This window comes from Oryzias latipes, chromosome 3 (genome assembly GCF_053564925.1).
Source record: "Oryzias latipes strain Hd-rR chromosome 3, Olatipes_Hd-rR_3.1".
Classification (NCBI taxonomy): domain Eukaryota; kingdom Metazoa; phylum Chordata; class Actinopteri; order Beloniformes; family Adrianichthyidae; genus Oryzias; species Oryzias latipes.
The window spans coordinates 29,565,702-29,588,183 of NC_136239.1; the positions used below are offsets into that span (position 1 = coordinate 29,565,702).

At 39.9% G+C, this 22,482-nt stretch overlaps 1 protein-coding gene across 3 annotated transcripts in view; it reads left to right on the forward strand.

Moving 5' to 3' along the window:
- The first annotated feature begins 639 nt into the window (after positions 1-639).
- The window catches only part of mdga1 (MAM domain containing glycosylphosphatidylinositol anchor 1), a 204,292-nt gene continuing 182,449 nt past the window's right edge, over positions 640-22,482 (forward strand). For 2 of the 3 annotated variants that reach the window (XM_023953566.2, XM_023953565.2), the window contains exons 1-2: positions 14,316-14,891; positions 15,794-15,883. In XM_023953566.2, coding sequence (XP_023809334.1) covers positions 15,817-15,883 — 67 coding nt within the window. In that variant the 5' untranslated portion in view covers positions 14,316-14,891; positions 15,794-15,816. Of the gene's footprint in view, positions 658-14,315; positions 14,892-15,793; positions 15,884-22,482 lie in introns of those variants that run through there. The other variant, XM_078945266.1, reaches the window with a different exon arrangement.

Genomic DNA, 22,482 nt, shown 5'->3' on the forward strand with positions numbered 1-22,482 from the left:
CCACTAAGGAACAACTGCAGACTAACTGTAATTTGACAGACTGTTGAAAAACACAACCCATTCCAATGCTCCAAAAGGACAAATATACTGAGATGTTTTTGTTTTTCAAAGGCCCTAGCAGTTTTTGTGAAAATACAATTCTGAGTTGCCAACCGGCATAGATTGTGATATATCAATTTGCTTTTTGAGGTAAATAAAGGAGAATGTAGCATGGGGCAGGTTTCTTCTCGACAGTGAAAATTGAAGACACTCAAAAAACAAGATGGCCCTGCCAGAAAATGAGAAAAAAAAGACAAAAAACAATCGGATATAATGGTTTCCAGACAAAAACATAAAAAGCAGTTCCAGGGAGAGAGAGGGAGTTACCACTAGTATAACCGCTCCCTCTAACTGAGAAAAGTTAGCCCCTCCCACAGGCCAATTAACCAAAGACTTCTTTAACACAAAATCTTCCCTTAGATTTCTGAAAATTTGTAAAGATAAATAAAAAATTTAAGATATTCTAAACAGACTTTTCTGAAATGCTGAAATACGTCAGTGAAAGAAAAGGTGGGAAAAAATCCAACAACTTTGAGATGTGAAGTCACTTCCTGTTTCCTGGTATGATGATGTGTACCATGCTCCTGATTGAAAGTTAGTGGTGGGAAAAGCTTGATGGTGAGTACAATTCTATTCAAAACCAAGTTTAGATTTAAACAAAAGTAACCATAGGGTGTGACGAAATGACTGATTTATTTGTGGGTGTGATCTGTGGCTGTGTCCGGTGAAAAGAGACTAATGGACTGAGAGATGAGAGAAACAAAAGCAATTCAGGCTGGTGTTCAGGTGTTTTCTTCCAACCTGTGATGATGCTGCTTTGTCACATTGCCACAGGGATTGTAAAAGGCATCTTCAAAACATACTCTCTTTGTTTACTATCAATATCAATGCAATTGAAATCCTGCTGTAAACCATTGCCCATTTTTAATTAATTAATTTAATTTAATTTATTTTAATTTTGCATCCCGCAAAAAAGTCAATAGAGCTTGTAATAATTTGACTGTAGATGTTCTGCTTGGATTTTGCAGATTGCAGAACATTTTAATAGTTTTATATTGCTTTTAAGCTTGTTGGTTTTACTTGAAAAAAAATGAAACTTTCCTGACAAATTGTATCAACATGAAACTAAATTGTTTACAGTCAAGTTATTATGTTACTATTTTTTTTCCAAAGTAATATTACAAGTGAAATGCAATTTATCCAGAGGCAGACATTATCAGCTGGCAGAATGTGTTCGTGGGCCAAGCAGTGTCTGCATCATTTATAGGTCAGAGCCGCAAAGAGAGACAGAATTAATGAAGACAACAACTTATTCAAAGTAACACTGGCTCCCAGTGGATTTATTTCTGCTAAACTCCAGTCCTAATTGAAGAAAGAGATGTCACATTGTGATTGCTATTGGAAATTGAGACTCCGTCGATTCTCATCTCCCTCCCAGAGCTGATCAACACCTGAGTGAGAAGGTCTCATCTGATGCGTGCTTATTTACTGTAGTGCTCAATTAACACATGCTAGCTACAGTCCCTTGAGTGGATTCTACATAATGTGCATTCACATTGTACCCTTACTCTTCTTTTGTAGACAGAAAGTTACTCACATGGATTTAGCTTTTGTTCCCTCATAAGTTACCTTATTTTTTTCATTCAAGAAATCATTTAATGTTGGTGGGTTTTCGTGCTTTACATAAAGGTCAACACAACAGATTACCATGGAAAAGTATTTATAGGTATCTGTGTGCATGTGTAATTTTGGGGAGGATCTCGAAGAAACAGTAAAACTAGAATTTGTACCATCTCTACGGAAATTAAAAAAAATATATATTGTAACATCTATTTCAAAATGCGCAAATGCAACAGGCCTTTTTGCAACATTTTTGCTGCCTCTCAGCAGGAGTCACTCTGTTGATCCTCTGCTTGTCCTATTAACCTACCAAGCCATTCTTTAATGCTGTTTTTTAAATGAATGAAGCAAAATTCCAACCCGACTTCTGTGCAATACACAAATCCAGATAGGACTAAAGTTATTTAACTGTTTTGGGGTCTATACAAAGATCCCTAAGCAATTAAAATTACTCGATGTGGTAGTTTTTAAAAGTTCCCCCCCCTTACTGTACACGCTGTTCACCAAAGTGATGACAAAAATCACAAAGCAGCAAGACAAAGGTCAAAAGTCTTGTATGACTCCTGCTGCCCCTTTAAGAAAATGCCATCACTGACACCAGAAACATCTGCAAAACTAAGGTCAGTCCCCTGGCTGAGCTAATTGTCGTGAAGCTGACCTTGAAGGCAATCTTCGTTTGTCACAGAGGTCCCATGCTGAACATGCACCTTACAGGAGTGCTGACTTTCTCCTGAAGAAAACATTTTGGACGGAGGAAAATAATTATTTTTCAGGAAACTTACACAAAACGCCTGTGGCAAAAAAACAAAGAAAAAAAACATAAAGTTAAGTTACCCATCAAAAAGTAAAAAAAAAAAAAACTCTTTCTGTTTTTGAAAATGGGGACAAGGAGAGGATTTTGGCAAAACATCAGCCTCAATTTGTCTTACACCTGTAGGAAAAGAAGACAAGAATAATTTATGAGGTACATTCCCAGGAGCAAGTTTAAAAAAAAAATTGGAACTATATCTGGGAAAGTATGACCGCTTTGTGGGGATTGCGTCAATTCCGTATTGCCCCATTCATACAGTAATTTACAACTCTGAAACTGTTTTCTTAACTCCACGCTACACTTATATAATGTGTGAATTGTGGAAGAAGAGTAATATTTGTTTCCATCTTTGCTACGCCTATGTGCCATCTTGAGAGGTTGTAACTAAGCTAAAACACAAGTTGAATTAACAGACTGAATAGTCCTCTGTTACTCTGGTTAAGGAGGTGTGCACTTACAGGACATCATACTGCAAACAGTCTTGTAATGGAGGTAACAGAAACTTGACCTGTGAGTTAAGCCTTAGTCACAACTGCTCTTAGAAGTAGATATGAGCAAACCTGTACTGAGCAGACATGGGGCCCGCACAAAATCTTAAGATCATAGACTAATCGATGAGAGCATAGAGTAAAAATTTTCTGCACATTTTTTTTTCTCTTTTTGATTCAAACCTTGCACTTTAGTGCTGTTTAAGTACGTCCTCCTAGCGTATCCATTGTGCGCCTGTTGCGTACTCCTTGCGTGCAACCTTAAGGCCCGTATACAAAGGGCACCAATGTGAGTGTGCACACCGACGCCAAAAACACCACGCGTAAAAGCGTCGTTTTTTAAAAAACGCCTCGGGTTCGTTTTTTTGGTTTGACGCGCCGCGTCAAAAACTATACGACCAATGAGAATGGCGCTTTTGCACACGTGTCTGGAGCTTCTGAAGTTACAGTAAAACACAACTTGGGGGCGCTCAAACACAAAACTGTCTTGCTGAGCACACATAAGTCACGGCGAAGAAGATAAACGCCAAGTAGCGTCTACACTGCCGCGAAGAAATATGACGAAGAAGATGCACTCACTGACGGACATTCTAAAATATTTTAAAATATCCCCGAATCCCCGAATGTATCTCATGATACATTTTCAGCTCTTGTACCAGTCGACAAAACTCCCCATGTTCTTCTCTTCTCGTAACTATTGGATGTACCCAAAATCGACGTCTTTTCCGGCGTCTTTCATCATTCTACAGAACAATAATTTCTTCATCGCTGGAACTGGAGCTAGAGCTACTGGTGCTGGAAATATTCATGTTTTCTTTGTATGATTCTGACAAGCGCGTAAATACTTGCTCTCTTCTTCTGAGTGAAAAGCGACTTTAAGAAGCGTAAAGTTGCGCAGCGCCACCTTGTGTACAGGGGGTATTTCTGATTTACATTAAGCGCCATCCAATGTCAGGGAATGAAATTGCATGTTCGCTCGGCTCATCGTCAGCGAAAATCGCCTGGGTGTGAACACAAAAAACGTGGCGAAAAACGCTGGTGAATATTCGTCCCGGTGTGTACAGGCCTTTACTGTTAGAAATGAGGAAATTAGTTTGTGTGGGTATCTTACAGGCACTTGCGTATCACCAGCACACCCCGTGCTTGCAGCCTTTCACACGATCAGTAACGGGCCAGTACACACACCTTACTAGCGAGTGCTGTGCAAGGACACTGTACGACAGCATCACCCATACGTCATAAGTGTATGCAATTAAATTAATTAGCCTTGCAAATACTTAACGATACACTTACCACACAAATGACAATGGTACGTTTCATTTTCGTGACGTCCCTTAAGGTGGCCCCACGAGCTTCAAGGGAACTGAAACACACCTTTAAGATGCAACCTCTTTTGTCTATAACCCTCTATGGGCTCGCACAAAAATATGAACCCGTACAGGTCACACACACCCCCCCCCCCCCCCCCCCCCCCCTGTACAGGTGCATGTGACCAAGGCCTCAGATTGGAAATGAAAATTGGCAAGCTGAGCTAAGGCCAAAATAACAGAACAATAAGGAATACTTTTATGTTTGCAATAAAGAAGCCACAACTCTTATAATATCTACTTTCAGTTCTCCCCTTTCATCCTCTCCCTTTAAAGCTCTGCTCTTTATCAGGCAGAAATGTCAGTTTAGTGTCTGTGATTTACCATTGCAGATCAATTCTAAAAGACTACTACGTTTGGGCTCATTTTGAAATTCCCTCATACTTTTTCCAAATGACTTATGCTTATTGCACACTCCATAACTATGCACTGTTGGTTCCTGTTTAGACAGTTCTGCAAATCTGAGCATAGCTGTAGCTTTTTAACTTGATCTATTTCAAGCACAAAATGATAGCTTCTTTCCTCTCATCTGACTTCCATTTTAGTGTCATTTTCTGGCGAGCCCACTATTTGAATTTATCTGAGAGAAAACAGTAATTTCAGGAAGAAATCATGCTGAACATTCTTTCTGGGCATGCAGCCAAAAGTGGCTTGGACTATCAGCAAGATGACACACTCTTGTGTGAGGTAATTGACTGTGTGGATGACTGTTGCAAGGATGCCATTGACTTGACTACCATCGATAGACGCAACTCAAGGAAAGTATGTCTCCACTAGTGACCACACTGACAGAGGGACACGCTAATGTAGATTGAGGCTGCAGATCTAGGAGGAGGGAATGCAGAGACTCAGACGTTCTTTGTTGTTATTTGTTCAAAGCTGAATCACAGTTGCACAGTCTTAAACATCAAAGGTGCCATCTCACAAAAGGAGCGCACTCGTTTTTTGGGTTTCAACAGTGACTTGCTTATATGTGAGGTCAAAGGATGAGAACCGATAGATCTTTAGTTAATGAATTTTTTAATTTTGCTTTGCAGACATTCTGCCTTTTTGCAGGCTTATCTCGGGATCTGCTGGCTAGCCAGTCAGGCTTTGAGTGTCTCTGTATTGCTCAATGGCAGCATAGCACTGGGTTAGATGGATGAAAGAATGCATAGCTAATCAGAATCATCAGTCTCTCTTCTCCAGCTTTCTCATGTCCTGCTTGTTATTATGCAGGATGCAAAGAGCTGACCCTCAACATGCCACAGAACTTGGATTATCCCCTTGAGGGTCGACAACTCCAATTTACAGCTTTTTAGAAAACTCCTCTGCCCTGCTAAGGGGCCTGCATGGGGATAGCAAGTGTCAGAATAGACCCATAATTGAAAGAGTGAGAGTTGACTGCTTGTTTGTTATCAAGGAACACCAGCAATTGGAGAGGGCATCAGAGACAAGGCAGGGGTGAGGACATGTGCAGGAGAAAGGTGGCTATTTTGTTGTTCCACACTTCTCTGCTGTCAACTAGTGCTGATAAGCAGAAAAACAGTCTGTGCTGCTTCTTTTGGAGCATATTTCAAGATAGTACTGTTTCCTCGGGAAAATGTACTTCAATTACTCTTTACATCTGTTGTTTTTCAGTATGGATACGTATACATGTTTACTGTTCTTAAGTCTTTAGTGTCCTGATTAAAGCAGCTGCAAATCAGGTTATAAGTAAATACAGAATTTTGGAGCATATTAGGGACTAGGGAGGAGTGTGTTAAGATCATTGCACCCACCATTGTTGTTACAATGTCACATGATCAGGGAGGGAATTTGATTTATGCCCCGTTTCCATTGAGCGGTACGGTCTGGTATTTTGTGTGTTTCCATGATAAAATGGACCCATTAAGCCGTACCAAACCATGACATTTTGGGGCCCCAACAGTTCTAGGCCCATAGAAAAGTGGAATGAATCGGTAAGGGCGGAGCTACTGTTGTACCACGATGAAACCGCCAAACCAGGGCCATTCTACTCCTCTTTGCTGCCTGCAATCTTCTCTTTAATATTATTAAATGACTTGTATATACGAAGCACCAAAAGCCAAGTGGAAAAAAAACGAGCTGCTGTATGACTTCCATTGTTATTGTTGATGGCTTCACTGTAGTCGCACTACTATGACACAAAGCTACGCAATTGGTCTACTTCTTGCATGCACCATGACGTTCCCACCTTGTATGGAGTCATTAGCCTGAATCGCCAGGACCATTCTAAACCGGACTGGACTGTACCGCTCAGTGGAAACGAGGCTTTAGTGGACCTGCAAGTTTGGTCTTTTGTGGTGGTTTGTGTATGGAGAGGGTGGGTAGGTTCTGGTATTTTGCTTTAAAACATTCACCTGAAATTATTTTTGAAACCTTGAAAATGAGCTTTTTTCTAACAAATTTTTTTATTCTCAAGAATAAACACAAGAACTTTGTTGGACAAGTAATATTTTGTTTACTTTTGAATGTTACAAACAATGAATCTGCCTCAACGTCTTGAGCGTCTGGTCAAGCATTACAGTTGCTACAATCATGATGTAATTAAACAACTTCCACATTGAGGCTCATTTAAAAACAAAATTTACAAGAAGAAAGTCTGTTCACCAAGTTATTCACAATTAATTTACAAGGAGCTGGCTACAGCAAAGAAACATACTTACACTCTGGCTCAAAACACCTTTCTCACCTTACTGCTCAGTTTAAAATGTGTGATAACTGTGCGGAAGGCGAATGATGGCAAGTCTCATGTAAAATGTAAAATATCATCATCAGGTCTAAAACAGCCTCACTGTCTGTGTTCCAGCAACTGTCGGGCTTCTTTAACTCAACTGTTTCCCTTATTTTGAATGGCAATTGCTCTGTGATTTTGTTCATTAAAAAGTTGCACACCTGTTGTATATTTAATTTACTGTTATTGGTTGAGAATTGTGTTGAAAAAAAGGCAAACACATGCCTAAGAATGACATTTAATAATATCTCCAGTGAGACAATAAAACTAACAAAAATTTTGTACAATTTTGGGGAAGCTCTGTAGCAAAAACTAATTTAAAATATTAAGTTTGGGCAATGATAAAAATCACTTAAATTGACTCAGCTTTAGTTACGGATTTTGTCTTGTTTTGGTTATTGATTTCTGAATAACACTTATGGTTTTGTGAATGCTGTTAGATCCATTTCATATATGGTTTGATTTCTTGCTCAGAAAAATACTAAAGATTTACACCTGGGTATTTCTTATCAGATGTTTTAATCTCCAGAACACAAATCACATGGGAGGACATTTTCTTAAAATAATAAAATACTGCAGTTAAGAGTTTCAAAGTAGTATAAAAAAGCACAACAACCTGTCCCTTTTATGGGAAAGTTAAGCCACAGAGAACAAATTCTTTTGACAACCAGAGTGTAATCTGTTAAATCGTCTTTGGTAATAAAACCCACATTTGGAAAGAATCAAAGAGAGACTATGAGAGAAAAAGAGAAGAGAATTTAGAGCTAATCTTCAAGCAGTAATGATAGAGAACGCTGGTGGCCAAACACGCAGAACTCTGTGCATTTGCAGTAAAAAGAGGATAATAGTAAGGAGAATTACTAGACGGATCCTTGCAGTCTGCATTTGAGTCAATTCTTCAGGCTTATTACTCACTGCAGGGGGATTTTACCAAGTAATACTGCATTACTTGAATTAAGGGGTTACAGTAATTACTTACACCTATCAAATAAAGGCATTAGGACAGCAAAACACAAGCTGTGAACACTCTTTCATCCTTTTCCTCGTAAGTGTCTCCTCCTTTCCCACATCTTTGCTTTCTTTCTTCCCTGCAGCTATACCTAATGCTTCCATGCACTCCTCTCATCCCACCCCACTCCCTTTTTCTTTTCTCGCCCTGTCTCACTGTGTCTTTCCTCTCCTCCTTATCAGGGCAGCGGCGGCTGCCTAGGTAATGAGGATCAGTGTTGTTTTAAACATGAAATTGTGAGGGGGGCCCTGGCAGGGTGAAATCAATAAGAGCCATTACCTCTCGTCTCTAATGATGCAGCCACCCCCTCCTCTCGTCTCTGCACACACCACCCCTTGTCTCAGCCCATTTCTACTCGCTATCCGATATCGGATGGGAGGAGGTTATGAATTATCGAATCCCAAGGGCAATGTGCCACACCGCCAATTACCCAGTGAAAAATGACCCTTCCTTATATGTAAGTGTGTATGTGCGTGTGCAGCTGTAAGGCAGGCGGAGAGTTTGACACGGACCGGCTGGTGTCACACTTGTAGACAGCTATACTGACATATTATATAAGTACAGACATATACACACAAGCACAAACGTATGCATCTTAGTCCTGATTTCCAGCTTTGTTTTTTTTAGTTTTTTTTTAGAGGCTGCACTGATGCAACAAATAATCCATCAATTTTAAAAGGCTGCAAATCTTTTTGTTATTAAACACCAAGAAAACCCTGTTCTTAGTGTTAGTGATTAGTTTTGCATAACACACTAATAGTTTTTGCAGACATTTGAGCAAAAGCAAAGTATGGACTTTGGACAGCAGCGTTTACGAGCTATCTGTGAGCAGCACATTTCTACAGAATGAACAGCCCCTTTTTAGTTTTGCAAACCTCTGCAGTTTCAGCCAGTAGAAAAATATACACCTTTTAAAATAGTCTACCATAAACATTATCAATGAGAGGTGGTTGTCAATTCATCAAAGTTCCTCTAGGGCGTACTGGAGAAGGAGACTGAACAAAAAGGAGGGAAATAATTCAGTTTTCTTGTAATTATTTAGCATGTGCACAGTTAAACTGGTGATTCATGTCCGGAGCTGAAAGTCAAAACCCATCACAGAGTCAGCATGTCATTGATTCAAGTTAGCAAAATACAAGTTAGCATTTTATAAACGTTTTGTTGGAACAAATTTTGTTGCAACAAATTTTTATGCAAGGCTGATTGCTGCACTAAAAGGATAATATAGATTGTGGGTGAAGTGGAGTGGTATGGGTTACATCTCCCTAACTGGAAAAACAAGCGTCGTCATCGTTCGAGATTATGTCAGTGCAGTGAAAAATAAAGATGGTATTTTGCAGCTAGTGGTAATTTTCCTATTTCCACAGTTTAGGATTCACCTCTGATTTTCAAGAAAACATCACTCGCCCCTTCAGAGTGAGATTTGTCAGACTACCACCAGAATGTAAAAATAGGGAGAGAATTGAATAAAATCAGCAGTCCTGACATCAGTTCTAACAAACTGATCATCTTTCTAGTGCCCAAAAAAACAATTGGTTCAAGAATTGGATGCCAAAGTATTGAATGAACACTTTGGGTTTTGACATTCTACTGATGAGACATTAGAAGCTGCCTTCCTATTCAAAATAAATGGCTGGTTTGACAAAATATTTGACCACACCTTGTTGATTCACAACAGACTAAGCTGTTTTGTACAAGCAAGGACATTGGGCAAATTCATCTACTTATGTCTTTACTAGAAATGTCTTGCAAATACGGTTTTGTTTCTAAGTAAAAGAAAACAACAGTATTTGAAAAAGAAACAATCTTATAACAATGAAATACACAAGCAGATACAAATTTCAAGATTATTTCAATCAAGATTTTTATTTGCCAAATGTGCAAATAGCAAATCAACACAGTTTCATTATTTGCTTAAGAGAGATTAATTGTTTAACAAATCTGTCATTCACTAAGGTGACGTAACAGCCAGAATGGAAAAACAGATTTCTAAAGAAATTCAAGGACAAAAAGCATCTTGTCAGACAAACAAATGTAAAACTTCAACAAATCTGGGAAAATTATTGAACACAGAAGGAGGTGGAAAACAATCGATATAATAAGCTCAAACCAAGTGTGATGCACTGAAAGGAAGAGGGGTGTAATGCATAATGTATAATAAAAATACCTGGTCATAATAAAACAAGGAAATTATTAAACTGAACTTATTTTAAGAACGATGACAAAAATACAGCTCGTGTTGAAACTGCATATTTAGTCACAAGTTAACATCCAATTCTGTTCAGTTATTTCAACTGATTATGACATTTGGTCATATATCATATATCATCATATGTTTTGTGGTCAATAATAATTATATTTTCCTGCAACAGACACAGACATCTGATCTTTAAAAGACGTAGCAAGCGTACTAAGATAATTGAAATCCATCTGCATTGCTGCTGTTGGAGAGTGCGTAAGTGTTTTACTTTATTCCTCTTTATCTGTTTGTTCTACCTTCACTTGCATTAAATCATATTTTAATCATTTTACACTTTTATTTTTACAATGAAACGCCCTGTTTTAAAATGTATTTATCGGAAGTTAGACCGTTATATGGAACATTGTTTTTTTTGCAACAAACTTTTTACAGTCTAAATACAGGACAACACAAAGAAGGAAACATTATGTAAAGTAATTACAATAATATATATTATTACTTCTTAAAATGATGCAGATTTGGCATAAAAATAGAAACATAGATTTGATTTTCACTTTAGAAAATATTTACCAGCATTGAAGCTCAAGGTCATACAGACAAAATCAAACATATCTTCTTGTGTCTTCTTCCACTTTCGGCTTCTCCCATCCGGGGTCGCCACAGCGAACAAGTCACATGGTAAATTTGGCAATGTTTTACGCCGGATGCCCTTCCTGACGCAACCTTCTCAAACCGGGCTTGGAACCGGCACAGAGGTAGAGAAGGGAACAGGGAGCAGACCGGAGTCGAACCCTGGTTTCACGGACGGAAGGCGCCGCAAACCAGCACGAGCTAAACCAGCTCCACCCACAAACATATCTTCTTGTGTAATTGATTTAAAAGGGATGTTTACAAACCACACTGCTCCAAAATGCCACTAACAAAAGGTCAATTAACTTTATTTAATTAATCAATACATTGTTAACTCAAGTCAACTTTTCAGGTCTTTTATTTTTCCTAATGGCTCACTGCACCCTTAGCAGTTACTCTGCCTTGTGTGATTCTTGGAAAAAAAACATAGTTTTGTGTAGTTGGATGAATGTGAATTTGATGCCTTCTGTGTGGCGCCCAGCCAAGGTTGTTCCTACAACATGTTGTCTTTTGAGATTCATTGCCTTAAGCAGCAATGATGCGCTCTCAGCAAGACACGCCAAGAGTGCTGGCATGTAGCCCAAACGAGGGGCAAGAAAAGGAAAGGGAAGGATGGAAGGAGATGGTGCAGCCAGATCCCTCGATGCTGTTTTTGACTGAATAATGCATTCTTTTGAACTGAAAGTGCTAAGCAATTACAGAATATTTTGATTCTGTTTAGGCATTTCAGGAAAAAAAGAAGAATTTTTTTGAGTCACTGTTTCCTAAACAGCTAAAGTATTCACTGATTATTTGGCAAAAAGTCAGAAATAGAAGTTCACCTTTCTTGAAACTTTACAGCAAGTGACAAAATTATTGATCAGCTTAAGATCTTCCCTAAATCAACATCTTGGGCTTGCATCTTCTTGATGACGCTTGAAATCCTCAGAGTTCAATATTAGCTAAATCTGTGTCATCATTCAAGTAGAATTCACCACACGTGAAATTAAAATACTTAAGCTCTGCAGTAGGAGCAAATCCCAGCTAATCACAGGAGCCAATGTAATGGCAAGTCTTTTCAAAACTTCATTCAGCTCTGTTTGACATTCACTATCGCTGCTTTTTCATCCTTCTTCTCATCAGGCACCATCTGGAGTCCGTAATTGGAGAAAACTTACCTAGACATGAGTTTGCAGTCCCACACTGAATCACTAACACTGACAGCTACTGCTAAACACTCCTGAACCCTTGATCAAACTCCCATTTCGCAGTTCTTTCTCTTTTAAGTCTCTCAAATGTCCTTGTCCTGATGCAGTTCTTAGTAGTAATTTAATTTAGCCTTTTGCAGAATGGACGGACACACGATAGGAAGGTTTTGAGCTCTAATTGGCAGAATTGCTCTGTGAACATGCTGGCAGCAAAACAAAATAAGAAACAAGCTTCAGTGTTCCATTCAACACGTGCCTTTGATCAAAGCATGTCATCTTAGGCTGCACCTGTGGACTCTGAGCTGCAGCAGTTGGAAGACTGTGTGAGTGCACATAGACGGAGAACTTGCAAATTAATAGCCTAAGCGATAATTCATTTTTAAACCAAGCTGAGCAGAAAGTGACTCCACACAGTCCTGTCTCGTTGGGATGTTCAGGATATTTGGCTGGTATGGAACCAATAAAGCAAATTCTGCAATGCAGGGTGTCCCTTGCTCTAGTCTTTGCTTGTTTTTATACAGTGTCTGCTATCTTTTCATGTACTTGCAGGGGGGACTCTGCAAAGTTAAAGCTGCAAAATTGATTGGAACAGCACTGTGTATTAAAATATGGATCAACGGGAAAGCAAATAAACTGCAGGGTCTTTGTTTGAAGCAACCCCTAAAGTCCCACTCCAGTCATCTTTTGAGGTATATTAAAAGCATTCCAAGAGGTCTTTTAAATACAATTATGCTGTTTTTAGCCCAAAAAATAATAAAAAAAACAAACAAACCCTGTGTCATCTTCTAGGACAGTTTCTGCAAAGCGGAATGAACAAATTCACCTCTGAGTTGTGGGTGAGACTGTTGGTGCGGAGTAATCTGGCCTCTATGTCTCGTCATCCATTTGTTTACAGTCTCTCCTGCTAGCTTACAGCCCCTCACGCCCCCCAACCTAACATTATCGGTGCAACAAAAACAGTGAGCAATATTGGAGCTATCCAGTCACAGTTTTGAGCCAGATGCCGACTCAGACGAGGAAAATAAAGACGCACATGGATGTAGTCGTCTAAGAGTGGATGCATCAGGATGGAGGGAAGCTTGCTGTTGTAGCTTCTTGTCACACCTACAAGCTTTTTCCAACTCCATTTTTTGTGCCCTCTGATTCACAACAATTTGAATAAAGAAATACTCAGAAATGCAATTCTAAGCCTAGTTGACTTTATATATGTCCTCATTTGTGAGAAAAAGGCCACAAGAACATAGTAAAAACCAAATTTTTATCTGAGTAGGTCTTTAAGCTCATAGGGTTGCATTTGTAACTCACCCTGGAGACAACAGCATAGATGTATCTTTTTTGTGTAGCAAAAGGATTAATAATTCTTACGATGACTGGAAAAAAAGAGGATTCAGGCACTTTTAATAACCTTTGTTTTTCTAACAACTCCTCAAAGAGGTGAAAAAAAGTTGTTTACTGTTTAAATTATATAAGTAGATCATTTGTCTGCAAGAAAAAAAATCAATCCAACTTGCTTGCTTTTGCTGTTTGATATTAAAGGAGTTTTTTTCCTTCTATCCAGCTGCACAAAGAGGAGCTGCTTTGTGACAAACCAAGAGGCAACAGATACAAAAGCCCTTTACACTCACTGATTTCAATGACTTCACTCCATCTCAAGAGCACACACAAACAAAGACACGCACACACTGAAACATGCACAGTCTGCGCACGCCAGACAAGCAGAGAAGTCACTGTATAATGATGAGCTGAAACGCGCCCTCCTGTGGCCTCATTGGGAATTTACAAGAGTGACTTGATTGTGAGTGGTGACCGAAAAGAAAAGGGCAATAAATCCCAGTTAAGATAGCCGGTGGGTGGGGTGGGGTGGGGTGGGGTGGAGGGGATGGTGCCCTCCTCTGTCATTGTGGATACTCCTTGAGGTTTGGAGGCTCATTGAAAAGACCAACTTTTTTTTGCTCCCTTTATACCAGCTTGAATTTGCATGGACTTTTGGTGGGACCAGATCAAAGAGAACTAGACAGTGACAGAATGTGCATATTTAGCTATCAAAGCCATTCTCTATAACCCATAAAATGCCCATTTTGTGGTGTCTCTTTGTGGAACAAATGGAAAAACAAAGCAGTGATGGTCTTTTGACAACCTGTTCCGTTTGGAGCTGTGAGACTGGAGCGCATCTCTGTGCGAGGCTCTATCCTCCGTCCCTCCCTCTCTGCATCCCTTCCTCCCTCTCTCTGCTCACAGACAAGGTCTGTCGTTCTTAGTCTGCGCACATTCTACTTGGCCAGCGCCTCCCGGAGTCCACAGACACAGCGCTGATTGAACGAGCGGAGGGGAGCGCATGATTTAGAGGGGTTTCATGAGAGAGCGAGAGGCACTAAACCCATTTCAGCCACGCCTTTCACCGTGAATAACCCACAAAAGGGGGAGTCACGGTGTAGGAATCTTCTCAAGTAGACTTGATTGAGTTTTTCTAAGGTTTTAGTGATTTTATTCTGGCAGCAGAGACTCTTTGGGATTGAGCCGTGTTGATTTTAGGCTCCATCCAGTTTAAAATCAAACTTTACGCGGACATTGTTTCAGAAATGTTGTGAAGTTGACAAGGACTCCTCGTGGCACTCCTCAGGATTTCCATAATTATATTTGATTGATCTCCGGAAGTGGATATATAACTTTTTAAAACAGGTTTATTGGCTTTTCTTTTTTTTTCTCTTTGGAGAGGCGCGGAACGAAGCAATCGTCTGCGCCGAGCCGGACTGCGCGCATCGCGGCGCAGCACACAGACTTAAAGGACGGCAGCATCGAGGTCTAGGTATAGTAATAATGAATTTACTTTAAAAAAAATATTTTTTCCATTTTTGTCAGTTCAAAATATACATAGGAGGACATAATATATTTAAAGGAGCATTATCGGCACCAATAAAGTTGATCCTCCTGATGATGAACCTTATAGATAAACAGAGGGATCATACTTGTCTCTAACTACACTTTTAAGACAATTGCAATGATTTCCCCACAACTATTGGCTATTTATTCGTTTTTACATGGATGTTTTTTTCCCTCCCCTCCCGGATGCGTCATAGAATAGGCGCGCGCTTTTAGACTACATTAAAAAGATTGTTGGACTTCAGAGGAAATCCTCATATCGACTCACACAAGAGTTCCCTTATCTGCAGGCTACTGCAGAAAAAAGAATTAAAAAGTTAGAAATACAAAATGGATAAATGGTGATTCAAATTAAAGCCATTATAAGTAAAGTGTTTGACTTTTTTCTCTCTCCAAAAGTTGCAAAAGCAGTTTCTTGCATTTGCAAGTGTCTTGGTGACCCCAATAAGCGCCCTCTAATCTGAGTTGACTTTTGTCTCAATGTACCTATCCACCCCTGTGCTTTTGCAAGGAGACACCCAGGCAGGCAGGGCATTCCTCTACAGTCCTTTTCAATCTCCAATTCACTAACACACAACATGGCTTGTAAGCTTTGTGTAATCCATGATGTTGTGATTGAATTACCCGCCCTTTCAAATTGATTGAAGCAGTGCAAGCGCTGTCGTGGAGCTTAAATTGCTCTGTAATATTATTTTCACGGATAACAGGGCTCGAACGAAACAAATTGCACATGAAAATAAAACCCAATATAATACATGCTCTTTATTTATTTATTTTAAAGTGAAATCACTCAGCCCTTGCTTTACCTCCCCATCCCTTCCTTCTCAGGTTATGACTGAGCTGAGCTGAACATGGAGATTTTTTGGATTTTGATACTTTCCAGTGTCTGTCCTCTGGTGAACGGCCAAGGGGTTTACGGTAAGAGCATGAAACCCTTTTACACAGCCTTACCAATACTTTTACCATCTCACAAGCTCGATTTGAAGGAGTTAGATCATTTTCATCACTTTAAGGCACAATTAAGGCCTTGCCTGTGTTCTATATTTTCATTATCTTTAAAATCCAGCGGATTACCTGCCATTCAGAGCAGTAAAATGTGTTAAAAGAGAGAAACCTTTTAAATCTTTTAGTAACTGTTATGATCGACTAGTTTATTCTTCTCACATTTTTGTTTTAAATACATATTTCTTTTATGTGGTGCTTTATAAGACATTTATCATCATATATTTTTTCTAAGACGTTGGCAGGAATTTGGATGGAAAACTGCTTAGTTTCAAATTTTTCTCATCAATGTGAGTGCACACAGAATGAGTCACACTCAAAAACACTTTTTCCCAGTTCAACAAGAGGATAGGAGTGACAGAGATCTCTAACATGCGTCTCTTCTCTGCGTCTCTGTCAGGTCAAACAGGACCGTCATTCCCAGCTTTTCAGGATAAAGCTGAGATTTGTACAATTCTTTCCACTACCGTCTCACTGTATCACAGGAGCTCAGTTTCTTCTCTAAATGTGTCTGGCCGTTTAGGCATCCCTCTGTCCCTCCGGGCGAGGCAAACACGAACTGATCTGTCAGCTCTGATACTTTGAATTTGACAATCTTAGGCATGTGGCAGCCATTGAACGAGCTCTGTTTAGTCATAGCTGCACCGCACAGAGTGTGACTGTCATATGTGGTCCTGCAGCCCGCCGTCACACCGAGAAATGCTGACAGTCTGTCATTTGCCCATGCATATAAACCCATGTAAAAGTCTCTTGCTAACTAATTGGGCTTGTACTACTTTTATGCTTCACACGGCTGCTGACGTGTCAGTAGGAGTGTAAACTGAATCCATCTTTCTACACCAGATCCTTTCTTTATTTCAAGCGTGACATTGCTCATTTTTTTTCTTCAAAACTTAGTTGATGTTTCTTTTATTTTCCCATCACTGAACCTTCATCAAAACTTTCCCTAATTGAAATAATCAAATTACTAGTCTAAGTCATAAACAAAACCATACAAAAATGAATCTAGATTTATTTAAAAAGTATTTTGAGGTTTAGTTTAAAAAAATATGTAGCAGGTCTATCAGAAACTGAACAGCAATCCTCAAAAACCATAAAATAATGTTTTAAACTAATGGTATTCATGTAACACCTCATGCACTTTAATTCAAGTTTCATTAGTTGTCCCTCACAAAGCTACATTTCAATATATTGGTGATTTATTAGACTTTCTGGGTTTCTGAAATATCTCTTTTAGCACTTCTTTCTTTAGATCCCTTTAGGACAATTCAGGGTTTGCCACAGAACATGCGTGCCTCATGGGTGTTGTCACAAATGTGCAGTGAGTCGAATCAGATACGAGGCGACTGAGTGCCAGTCGCAAGGGCTGCAGTGACTGGATGCCTTGCCTGTGCTGCAACTGCAGCCTTTCAGTCACCTTTGAGGGAAGTGGAGCTTCAAGGCTCAAAGAGACGAGGGATGGGAGGGGGTGTTACTGGGCAGCTTTCACAGGTACCATGCTCTCAGGTGGGTCACGTTGAGCTGGTGGTGCTCAACTGTTCATACCTGTGAAACAACTGTTTCATGCAAGTAGAAATCATCTCTGAAAAAGAGACAAACTGTCACGCAGTTTGCTCAGCTGCAGCCAACGACATGAGCCGGGAGAACTGCAGGAAGAGCCAAGTTTTACATGTTGTATGCAGATAAGCAGAAAATGGATTTCATCGCTTTGGAATTGTTTAGCACTTTCTCCAACAGACAGATGCGGCTCACCGTCCGTCAGGAGCTGAATGTTGAAGTCGGCTTGATTGATGTCGGCAGTTTGGACGGCTGTGAGGTTCATTTACTGTTGCCTCCTTTGGGGTGCATTGGCTTCCGTGTGTTTTTGTCAGCCTGGAACTGTGGGAACCTGTGCATGCAGGTGTTTACGTATCAGAGTGGGTGAAGTGAGGCAGCCGGTAGACCTCAGAATCAGTGTGTGCGTAGATTTGTACAAGCTGGAGGGAGACGTGTGTTTGTGTGAGTCTGCTGCAGACACACTTTTCTCTCCTTTGCAACAGTTTGCTGGCTCAGCAGGGACTTTTGGATCGGTCTCCGTTTCTCTTGCAGCAGTTCAGTATTGATTTCACTTCTGTGAATTCTGATAGGTTGTCAAAAAGCTTTTAACACCTTGATGTCTGATTGCAAACAAACACAGAGGAAATGTGAAGTTGCATTTCGAGGAAAATTTCCAAAATATTGACTGCAACTTCTTCTATGTTCGAAGGCCAACACTTAGTGAGTATCCTTTACTGGAGTTTTCCGCTTTCAACTGTTTTATTGTACATCACTTTTTGCTTCTTGTGAATTTACTGCACTGTACTCCCATTCCAGGCATGATATGACATCCACATAACTGCCACACAGAGAGAGGTGAGGGGGATTCAGAAAGTTGCAGCATCAGAGGATGTTCCTACATTGCGGAGAAAGTTCTACAGCAGCTCCAGCTGAGGCAAAGTAATCGGAAGAAGGGTTGAGATTCTTTTTGTGTTTGGTACATTTATCGTTGTTTTGCTATGTGGCTGCAGATTGAAATGGAGCTCATGAGCTTGGTAAAAAATTGGTTTGTGTGTTTGATCACATTTATAGCAGCAGTTAAAGTGTACTGACCAGTCAGAATTAAGAGCATATTCACAACGTTTTCACTATTCATTGAAGCTTTCCCTGAAGCTACGTTCACACTGGTCTCGGCAACAGGCCTCCAAGCAGCCGCTTCCAATGAAATTCTATGTAAATATGTGTAAATTTGCGTTTATGTGGGCTCCTGCATTCAAACTCCTGTGTTATGTGTAGCTACGCACATTTTAAATACCGTTTTCAAGCTTTACGTATAAAATGAATAGCCATTGAACACATTTTTGCTAGTTAAACCAGGTCAAATTTTGACCAATCAGAGACTAGGCTTTGGAAGTGACGTTTGGGAAGAGGGTTAGAGTTAGGCAAATTGATTATGAAGGAGGAATAAATAATTGCGGATTGTACCTGGCTGGAATTATAGGACACAGAGTCTTTCCTATATTGGAATAGAGCTGAGAAATAAAAAGCCTGGAGCGAGATTTGCACACCAAGCCTCTTCTAACTGTAAATGGCAGATAAGCGCTATTGGGTAGCGACAGTCCAGTGAAAACACAATAGGCCAAACACGCGTTCATTTGGGAAAACACGTCACATGCCCAGTTTGATCTGGTAGCATTACACATTTTGGGAACAAAGGAAATTCCCTACTCACTTAAAATAATCTTTCGAAAACAAACATTTGGATAATATTGCAAAAATGAAATATTTTCACATGTGAGCAGACTTGACTGAAATTTAATTTCCCATATCACATCTAAAACTGAGGGACTCAACAGAGATTGAGTGAGTGAACCAGCAAGAAAAAGTGCGTCACGTCACACTGCCAAGCAGCCGAGCTAAGACACCAAATTATTGATTGCTTTACAAAGTCACACAGAACCATTAACTGGTGCAGGAGATGAAATCCAGGCTGCATTTTCCATCGATATGCTGCTTTATTATGTGCTTGTTAACAAGAAAGTTAATGAACTTAAATTAGACGCTTTGCTTCACTGTATTTTTATTTTCTTTCCTAAGCAGAGCCCTCACAGCAGCAGGAGAGACGAGTCCTTGCCACTAGCAGTAGAACAAAGCAGAACAAGGGAGACAGAGTGGGGGAAAAAGAAGTTTTCATGCGTCTAAATTGTTCACAAATTCCACAACACTTTGAAGATTCTGCCCAGGGAAAAATTAGAAGGCTTGGAACATATTTCTCTGTTTTTCATGCTCATTGTATTCATGTTTTATTATGGAACAGAACTTTCTGCATTCAGTGATGGCAGAAAGTTCTACAAGCACTTCCTCTCAAAGTTCAGTCGAGCATTTACTTCAACAGTGCCAGACTGATTTCAGGTGGAAATGTTGACTCATTTCTGTTTTTGTCTTCTGCATACAACTGTCCATACAAAAAGAAATGCATATTTTCAGCATAAAACTTTTACTTTCTTACTTTGAAGCTTGCGTTTAATAAATTGTACTTATTGAAAAATGAATAGAATCATTTAGTTTTTAAGCTTAACGAAAGTAAGATGTTTCTTCTCTTATTCTTCAAGAGGCTCTTTGAATTCTGAAATCCAGAGGCAGGAGAGCTGAAGGTGTTTAACACACAACCCTTTGTTCTATTGGTTAGGAGAGTAATATACTAACAAAAAGTCCTAGTGGTTTTAGTTCCTTTTGTTTTTAGGAGGACAGTCGGTAAAACTCCTCAGACTTGTGTTCTCTATGGTGTGAAACCAGTTTGAGTTCAAGAGATGGTTTTAGACAAAAGGAGGATGTACCTGAGTCCACCTTTTCAATTTAGGGAAAGTTTGTCTTTTCTAAGAAAAATTGATTTGTTTTCATCTTCCTCAAACCACTTTTTCTTTCAGGCTAAGATACAAACTTCATTGTCCTCAAACGAGTGAATTTGGTCCAGTGTAGTTAGTTGATATTGTTTCTTATGCAGTTGTTTGGTTTCCTCGATGTGCCATTTTCCCACGTCATGGTAGTTGATGGAGCAGTGGACTCTATTTGTAGTTTGGGATTTTGTCATTGGGGGTGAGACCAGTTTCTGTCTCAAACTGTTTAAAGGTTTGAAATAGACCACATTTATGTGTTGGGCAAAAGTTTCTCTGAGTGTCTTGGACAGATGTTTGACATCCCAATGTTTCTCCTTCTGTGGCTCTTCTTCATTCTTGTTATGTTTTTAGTGATATCCAGTTTGGATATCTGCAGGTTCTGAGGACTTTGCATGACACGTTATTCCTCTTTCATCTTACTTTCAGCACCTGTGAGCATTTCTTGGGCTCTGTGCTGCAAAGTTCTGTTCACACCAAGTTTATGTAGCTGGCGGATGATCTGTACACTTCCAAATAATAATAATAATAATAATAATAATAATAATAATAATAATCCATTTGATTTTAAAGCACCTTTCAAGAAATCCAAGCACACTGTAAAAAACAAAGGTTAAAAAAATCATTAAAAGCACAATAAATAGAAATAGACAAAAAATCAAAAGTGAATTAAGATGAGAAGGCAGAAATGAACACAAGAGTTTTGATTTGAAAGTTTGTAAAGACTCTATGTTACAGAGGTCAGGAGGGAGGGAATTCCAGAGTTCGGGAGCCGAGCAGCTGAAGGCTCTACTTCCCATGGTAACGAGTCGGGCTGGAGGAACAGAGAGCTGAACAGAGGAGGAGGACTGAAGAGAACGAGAGGGGGTTTTGATATGGAGTAGGTTGGAAAGATAAGGGGGAGCCAGGCTATGGAGGGCCTTAAAGGTAAACAGGAGGAATTTGAATTTGATTCTAGAGGCTATTGGAAGCCAGTGCAGCTGGTGGGGAACCGGAGTGATATGACTGAAGGAGGGGTTCTTGAGACGATGCGGGCAGCTGAGTTGTGGACCAGTTGAAGCTCATTGAGGGTTTTTTGAGGGAGACCAAAGAGGAGGGAATTACAATAATCTAGACGGGAAGTGACCAGACTGTGGTCCAGAATAGAAGCAGAGTGGACGGTGAGGGAGGGGCATTGGCGATTAATGTTACGTAAATGGAAATGGGCAGACCGAGCAATGTTATTGATATGGGGCTGAAAAGATAATGAACTATCCAGGATGACACCCAGACTCTTCACTTGCAGGGGGGGGGGGGGGGGGGACAGACGATGAGTCAATGGAAGGAGTAAAACTTGTGGGTTTGGAGAGGGGGGGTGGAACCGACGAGAAGTAGCTTGGTTTTATCACCATTGAGTTTGAGAAAGTTTAAGGTGAAGCGGTTTTTTATTTCAGATAGACAGGAGTGGAGGAGTGTGGAACAGAGGAGTCAGGTTTGCTTGATACGTAGAGCTGGGTGTCATCCGTAAAACTATGAAAATTTATATTAAATTTAGGGAAAATAAAAGGGGTAGAAGATAAGTAATAAAGAGAAGAGGACCAAGGACAGAACCTTGGGCGCACCAGAAGAGACAGGAAGGCAGAGATTTAAATGATTTAAGTTGAATGAATTGGGTGCAGCCTGAGAGGTAGGAGTGGAACCAACGGAGGGGGGTGGAGGTAATGCCAATGGAGTAGAGCCTTTAGAGGAGGATAGAGTGAGAAATGATATCGAAAGCTGCACTTAGATCGAGGAGGATGGGAATGGTGAGGCGGCCAGAATCAGCTGCAATGAGAAGATTAAAGGCTGATCTTGAAAGGTTGACTGAAAAGGTTGCAGAAGGTTATTATGTTTTAAGTGATCATAAAGTTGGGAGGCGACTACTCTCTCTAGAATTTTGGAGGTGAAGGGAAGGATGGGGACACTTCTCCTCTCAGATGATCATTGAACAATCCAGAAAGACTATTTTCCTTAGCAGGAAACTTCAGGATTCAGAAAAGCTCTTAAAGAAGAGGTGAAACGTCTTCAATATAACAGATAAACGAAGTTATGCTACTTTAATGGCATCAGCTGGGATGAATAAGAGTC